At 37.0% G+C, this 8216-nt stretch overlaps 1 protein-coding gene across 1 annotated transcript; it reads left to right on the forward strand.

The window, feature by feature from the left end:
- Positions 1-1429: 1429 nt before the first annotated feature.
- LOC124113754 (kelch-like protein 21) lies at positions 1430-7943 on the forward strand. Its single transcript, XM_046474265.2, has one exon. It carries the CDS (start codon positions 1832-1834, stop codon positions 3611-3613), a length of 1782 nt encoding a protein of 593 aa, XP_046330221.1. The 5' UTR covers positions 1430-1831; the 3' UTR covers positions 3614-7943.
- The last annotated feature ends 273 nt before the right edge of the window (positions 7944-8216 follow it).

Raw genomic sequence — 8216 nt, forward strand, 5'->3', positions numbered from 1 at the left:
ATATAGCTGGAATATTGCTGAGTGCAGCGTTAAACAACAAACAAAACATTGACAGCGCTATTTGCAATGACGTGTGTTCTCAATTGTAAGAAGAACTATTAATTTAATTATGCTGATAACTGAACATTTATAGTAATTACGATACGGTGGAGTATTTATAGGCTATGCAGATTGGTCAGTCGTCTTTATATTCACCACAAACCACTTATGATGATGATACGTTCTTCCTCTTTTAAACTGATGTATGTTTCTAATTACGAATGAAATATACAACATTTTGCCTTTTAAAAGCTTGCGTTAAAGATATTTAAAAAATACAGGGCATAATTTTAAGTTTCGAATTTGATTCAATTTAAAACCCCTTTGGGGTCGTTCTTCAACCCCATTAACTGACTATATAGAACTCTTTTGATCTTCTAACACAAAGACACTTTTTTATATAAAAAATGAGAACATGATCGGAGTTACTTTTGCCTTAAAGTATTATTGTGCAATATTATTGGGGGAAGTAAAACACTATTCACTCACTGACTCGGTTTCGTTTCAATGAATTAAACAAGAGTATAAATATTATCTAAGGGGCTAGTTTGTATAGTAGGGGCAAAGTTTGAACAAAAATAAAAGAACAGTCGATAGAAATTTACGTACCATCGTTTTTATTGTTATGAGCTTGGAGGTTAATGCTGATTTGTCGCGTGTGAGTCATAGGTTTTACAGAAAACCATTAATTCCTTAATAAATGGGAGTAACAATTAGAACTCGCATATGCATAATCCGTTGGTATTTCTAGAAATATGGCAAACTACGTTTATTAGTTTAAACATAAAAAAGAACGAAGATAATCGCGTTAATTTCAAGTTAATGCTATTATACAGTACGTTGGTTGAATAATGTTTGATATTAAAGTTAATATAATGAAATTATTGTGCCGCCAGTGGCCGAATTATTTGCATGGCCGCCACTTCATCGCCTTTGACAGCCTTGATGGGATATTCTGCCGCCGACGTTCACATGTTCTTCGCATTATAATGTACGGATGTTTACATGTGTAAATATTGCCCAAGGCCTTTGTTACATAATTGATATTTCTTTCCTAATGCAGAAAGAAGATGAAAGACTTGAACATCGAAAAGCACTTGAGTAGGTTTAGACACATGATCGATCGCCAAAATAAGACGAACGGGTGTTACCACGATCCAAGATTTTATCAAAAGCCTGTGCACATCTGACTTCCACAAAACATGCTTAATGTATCAACGATCTTTATGCGTTGTGCGTATAAATCATTTGTTGGCACTGATCTGTTATTTATAGAATGCTCGCGAAGGATGAGCTAGAATTTGCTTGTTTATTATTCCCACGCCAAATACGAGGGGGAATTCCCAGTGACGTCACTCTGACGTCAGAGGGATTTTCTGCTGCATGAAAAGATGGCTGCTAAGGTTAGAAGGGCATGGTGACGGACTCACGTGTATTTGGTTACGGCGTAATCTGACGGTTATGTGAGTGGAATCATACGCTTGGCTACCTCGTCATTGTCTATCTTGGCCTCTTGCTTCACACTGTGGCATAGAGTTTTGCATGATAGCTATATGAACGCTCATACACAAAACATTTTCTACGCAGCAGACGGTTTAGCATAGGGCTTAGTGTAACGGACTGATCACAGGCACAAAGGCATTGATTTGGATACAACTGACTTGAATGTGACAGGTTCAAAGTACAGGCGGTAACGCTTCCGATTTTATTATTGTGGTGATTAAGCTATTGAACACCTCTCTCCAAGGTGCCCACGGCGAACGGCGGATCGAATTCTAATACACACGTTGGTATGAAACCGGGAGAGCGGCCCATTGCCAAGGTAGATATGGCGAGACGAGGAAGCGAGGCGTCCATGGAGGGACAACAGACGAGCTACATGCTGTTTAACAAGCAAAACTATGGCCTGGAACTACTCACCCGACTTAATGCTTTCAGGGGCGAGGGTGCCTTCACTGATGCCATATTGTGTGTCGGACAGGAAGAGTTTCCCTGTCATCGAAATGTCTTGGCAGTAAGCAGTCCTTATTTCCGCGCCATGTTTACAAGTGATTTGAAAGAAAGTAGGGAGGCAAGGATCCCATTCAATGACGTTTCACCATGGACTTTGAAGAGGGTCATTGACTATGCTTACAGTGGGCGGTTGGAAATAACAGTAGAAAATGCTGAAGAGATGTTGGCAGCTGGTGGTCATTTCCAGTATCCAGACATTGTTGGAGCTTGTTGTGAGTTTTTGCAAAAACAATTGCATCAGTCTAACTGTTTAGGAATAGAAGCCCTCGCTCTTCTTCATGGAGAGGACTGTAAACAGTTACAAGAACAGTCAAACAAGTTCACTCTGGAAAATTTCAGTTGTGTTGTAGAATGTGATGAATTCTTGGACCAACCTGTAGATCGGGTTATCACCTATGTTTCAAGTGATTTGATAGATGTGAGAACAGAGGAAACTGTACTAGATGCTGCCTTGAGGTGGATCAAATATGATTTGGATGAAAGACAAGTTCAACTGCCTCATTTGCTTGAACATTTACGTTTGCCCGTGTTAGATATCAGTACACTACAGTCAATGGAAAAAGATCCCCTCATCAGAGGCAATGAAAAGTGTTTGGAAATGGTACATGATGCCATGGAACAACACGAATCTATCATCGACCAACATGGGCGCCGTAGACGCAGCATGCAGAATGCCCAGATCCACCCAAGACCATCAACCGTTGCCAAGGAGGTGCTAGTCGTAGTTGGCGGAATCAACAGCTACATTACTAAAAGTGTAGAAATGTATGACTTACAAAAGAATAAGTGGATGCCTCTGCCTGATTTTCCAAAAGCAATGTCTTGGTTTTGTGTAGGGGCAGTGAACAACTCTATCATTGTTACCGGTGGGATTCTGGATGGTCATATTGTGCCTCACGTGTGGAAGTTTGATGTTGTCAAAAGAACGTGGCATCAAGTTGAGTCCATGCACAAACCTCGTGCCCACCATGCGTCAGCTGTGCTAGATGACTATCTGTACGTCATCGGAGGAATAACTGATGGCAACAATGTCCCTGTGGACATTATCGAACGCTACGACCCGTACAAGAACTGCTGGACCAAGGTAGGGGAAGCCAACTTTCCAAGACGCGAGTCACAGATCGTGGCCCACAACAACACACTGGTTGAAGTCGGGGGATTGCAAGGAGACGCCAGGGTGAAAACAATGGACAGTTACCTGTGCGCCAAAGATCTTGTCAAACCTGCAGGGGAGCAATTTATTCTACCAGAAAGTATCCAGTTCTCAGAAATTGTTTCCTTGCACGGAATCTTCTACATCATATGGGAAGACTCAAAGAAAGTGATTGCCCTAAATCCTCTGAAACGGACATTCCGGCGCCTGCCCGACATGCAGCATTGCCATCTACATTGTTCAGCTGTTGTGTTAAATGAGAATATCTATGTGACAGGAGGACAGGTGGATGGAAAACCAAGTAACGTTGTCGAGTGCTACGATCCTGTCGCTAACAAGTGGACTATCGAAAAATCAATGATCGAGAGCCGTGCTTTCCATGGATGTGTATGCCTACAGATGTGCTAATATTCACACCCGGATAATGATGTCATATATTCTGACCAGGACGACTGTGTGAGAAAAGTGTTATCTCTGATGACGTTTGTTTACATGTGAGGTGTGATACTTTGTGTGCTTGTGTAATGGTGCTTTCAAACTCGTAAAAAAATTGTTGTACAAACTTTTCATTGGTTGTGAATGAGGAGTTGAATACACAGAGATCAGGGTACAGTATGTTACAGCTGCTGAAGCTAGAGGTTACTTAGTCTGTTTCAACCTATGATTATGATTATCATAAGGGATGATAAAAAGCAGGTATAATTGTACTATCAATATAATATAACTTGACTCTGGTCATGCTCATTCATGGTCAATCATGTCTTCTGTAGGGGTGTCATTGATAAAAAAATTTAGTATCAGTATATCGACCCAAAGTTATTGCAATAATATATCAATACATCATTTAATAAAAAAAATAGTTATTCGGTATGTGTATAGATGAAAATTACCTATGTAGACCTGCAATTAATCATTAATAATCAAAGCCAAATATGAACTCGCTTGATCCATTACATGTTTTGACTTGAATTAATGTTCTGCCTTTTCATTGTCCATCTTAATCATGGCAATCTTTATAAAAGTAAACATTTCATTTGGAGTGAATTACTTATTTAGTACTAATAATCATAAATTTGTATTGATATAGCATCAACATTAAAAATTTACCACCGATACATCAATATCACGATGACATCCTTTGTGTGTTATTTGGTTTTTCATAAGCAATACATTGAAAAGTAACTTCAGAAAACAAAAACAGTTTGCTTTTGTTACTGTCATTTCCAAGAGAGGCGTTTTCATTCATATATGTGTGAGCTCGTTGTGAGGAACACCTGTGTGTAATTCTTAAGATAAGCACAATATGTTAAGCCTCACTTTGTTATCTCTACTTTGAAAAATTTACATTTCACTTGAGTTGACATTAATTCATACCCTTTTAATCTGCTCATCTACAAAAGCTATGAGTGGCCAGTACTGTTAGGGTAGGATTTGACACTACCAGGTGCCTGAATGAAACTGCTCAGTGTTAAACATATATTGACACATATAAGTAGGTTTAAGAAAATACTTTAATTTGATAAACAGAAAATATTTCCTAGATGATTACTGGAATTTCATCATGTTTATAAAAAGAGTTGTTAAACTTTAAAATAAGCTTGAAATACTACAAGAATAGACTTGAATTGTGCAGTTATGAAGAAAAATAGAATTTTATCAAAATGATAAGGAATGGAGAGCAGAGACCATGCTAAGAGATTAAGTAACATTAAAGGAGATCATATTATTTCTTCAGCTGATTTTGATATTGTTGATGTTTACTTTGTTGTTATAGGTCTTCATCCTTTAGTTAGCCTTCAACCTGTCAGGGACCAACATCTAGTTATCTGGAGAGGGGAGACAGGATATTTTTGGGGGGTCAATGATTTAAAACATGCAGTTTCTTCTTTGAAAAGAGGAGCCAGACAATGTTATGTTTTACCCCCCATTTATTTCAGGACATCCAAGCAAGGGGGTAGAACCAGGGCAAAAATATTTTTTCACAATATAATCCGAAACAAACTATCATTATTTTTAAAAAAAACACCCTAACCCCCCTCCCAGGAATATGAAATGGTTTGTCCCGAAGCTCTGTGCTTGAATCTCTTTTTCAGACCTATTATATATACTGAGAATCTCCCTTGTTATATTTTCTGAACATTTTCTGTGCTTTGTATTCTTGGCCACAACAGTGTAAACTTTCATATGAAAATGTGGGGCGGTCGGGTAACCTAGCATTCGCTCGTCACACTGAAGACCTGGGTTCAATTCCCGACATGGTTACAATGTGTGAAGCCCATTTCTGGTGTCCCCCGTCGTGATATTGCTGGAATATTGCTAAAAGCGGCGTAAAACCATACTCACTCACTCACTCATTGAACTGTTTGAATACATGCCTTCGTGGCACTGTCTGTCTGTCTAACTGTTGGATATATTAGTTCTTAAAGTTAAAGCAAAGGTTTATATCATCTTTAGCTTTATTGAAGTAGCATTTTCGTTTTTAAAATACACACCAGTTATCAGAGATGAAAAAGATAACTTTACTCAGTATTTGAAGGTGAGCTTCTGTATCTGCGGCTTCAAACGTTAGTTCAACTTTGATCATACTGATATAGATAGGCATTGACTTGTAACTGTTTATGTTGTAGAAATGTTTATGTTGGTGAAAAGTGTCAAAGACACTTTACCTGTTTAGGGAAACTAAGAAATATGTAATGGTTATTAAACATGTTAAATGAAAAAAATGATTTACGGGTAATATAATTCCATCTGAATTATTCATAAAATGAAGAATTCCAAATACATTGATCTTAACTTTGTTAAGCAGTATATGGTAAATGCAATTTATTAACTGTTAAACTTGATGACACTGACAATTATGTGTTATCTGCTGTTTTTTCTTGAATATTCAATGACATTAATGAGATACAGTGATGGTTCATATTTTAAAAACTTAAGATTTCAATTTGTTGACTATTTCAATTCAGAGTTCTTATGAAGTTATTGTTCAAGGTAGTTGTTGTTGCTGTTATCAAAGATTGAAGTACGACATGTATTTGAAATGTACAAATTGTTCCTTTACCTCTGTTCCTGTGTTTCTCCCGGTACATCCGTCCCTGTATATAGGTCGATGTTGAACTGTTTAGTGGAAGAATAGTGGGCCATGACACACAAATTCAATTTATTTTGAAACGCATGCTAAGATATTTTTTCCCTAAAAAGGCTAGTTGCTTACATTGAAATCAATCAAATATAGATGGGTGACACTTGATATGTTGGATTACTGAAAGAATGTGATTTTTAGTTGGTTCAACTTGTTCAGACATATGCAACACTCTAAACTAATGTGTAGGTAAGGGTTATACTAGAGACTGGATTTTATAGTTAGCAGTCAGCAGAGTTGGCTAGTCCGAAGCCAGAGTCTAGTCAAATTGTATTCGGTCTAGAAAGCTTAGATTAAGATGCCCATATATGGTAATGTCTCCCCCACCCAAAATATGTGGGTTTCCGGTTTCTCGACTGACCCTAATCCGGCCTTTGACCCTTAGCCTTTTTTCTCGCTTTTCGAGTTGCACCTTGGTTTTAATCACCAATGACGGTATTGTCCATACTTTATGCCACAAGCGTAATTTTGTTGTGCTTCACTATAGATAGACTAGTCATTATCTTTATTGGAAATCAGGCTTTTACAAAAGTACAGCCTAAAAAGATAATTTTAAAAGGAGGAAGTAAAAATCAGTAAAATAATCGAACCTACTTGCCCAAATTTTTGATAGGCTGAAATGATGGAAATGGGAACACACATTTGAAAATGATTCTGCTATACACTATTACATGCTGGACTCTATAACTATACTATACAAACTATAATTACTCAAGTACTAATCATTGCAGGTAGGTTATTTCTTCTGACAATGATGCTGCTATTTCACAACAGATGAAATACAATATTTATGACATCTAACATTTGTAACATGAATAAGAAATACCAGTAATGAATTATTATTTTATATATTACTTCGATATTATATCCTCCTTTTTCTTTTGAAGAGTATATGGTTTGCAATTTCAACTCATAACCTGCTTGACTTGGACGTCAGTGTTGGCATTTTTGACAGATGCAAGTTACAAGAGTTATCTAATTGTACTTACATTTTGTACTTACCCCTGTCATGATTGATATGGTATATATTGTATCTTTGATGTAGTGTGTATGTAAAATGCATTATATTTTCATAAGAGAGAGATCTACATCATATCTATGGATTCAGCTATTTATACTTTTTGTAACACTGCATTTTTTGTTGATGCCAAATTTGATACAGTCAGTTTTTATTTGTTTGATTTGGACATAAATGTTCAGAAATGAAATACGAAAACAATCAAAATTGAGCCTTTTGAATTTCCATGTATTGTCCTTTCAATGATTGCTGCTTCTAATTTACTCCAAGAATTAGATGCTTTATTTGTTTGAAACATATTTTATTGCCCAAAAAGACAAAGGGATTGGGCACAAGTGATTCACTTTGTGAAGCCTTCTCCCTATTTCATGCTTTGGGACCCTGGAATATATTCTCTTGTTGCAGCTTTAAAGGTCAGTGTAGTTTTGATGGTACTGAAGTATCTCGGTATCACTAAAGTGTTGGTGTACAGTGGTAAGATATATTAGCTATTTTTCAATGCAATTTGTTATGATGTACATTGCTTGGGTTGTAAAATCTTTGAGATATGAAATTAAAACAATGGAAGTACTTGCAAAGAATTGTTTTGGCTCACTATCATGATGCAGAAGTGCAACATGTTTGTTTTTATTGTGTTTGGCTTAGCCATGGGGTTAAATGGTCATTCTGAAAAAAGGACAAATAACACCTCATTCAAATATTTAGAGGCCCTTTGATATAGCTGTAATATTGCTTACTGGGGTAACGTTACCTAATGGGGATTTGGGTTAGACTTAATCCCCAGCCAACTATGCTAGTCATGAAGATGACTTAATAGATCAGGTGGTCCTCATCGACTTGGTTGATTGCAT

Source organism: Haliotis rufescens, unplaced genomic scaffold, assembly GCF_023055435.1.
Source record: "Haliotis rufescens isolate VD_foot unplaced genomic scaffold, xgHalRufe1.0.p SCAF_2, whole genome shotgun sequence".
Lineage (NCBI taxonomy): Eukaryota > Metazoa > Mollusca > Gastropoda > Lepetellida > Haliotidae > Haliotis > Haliotis rufescens.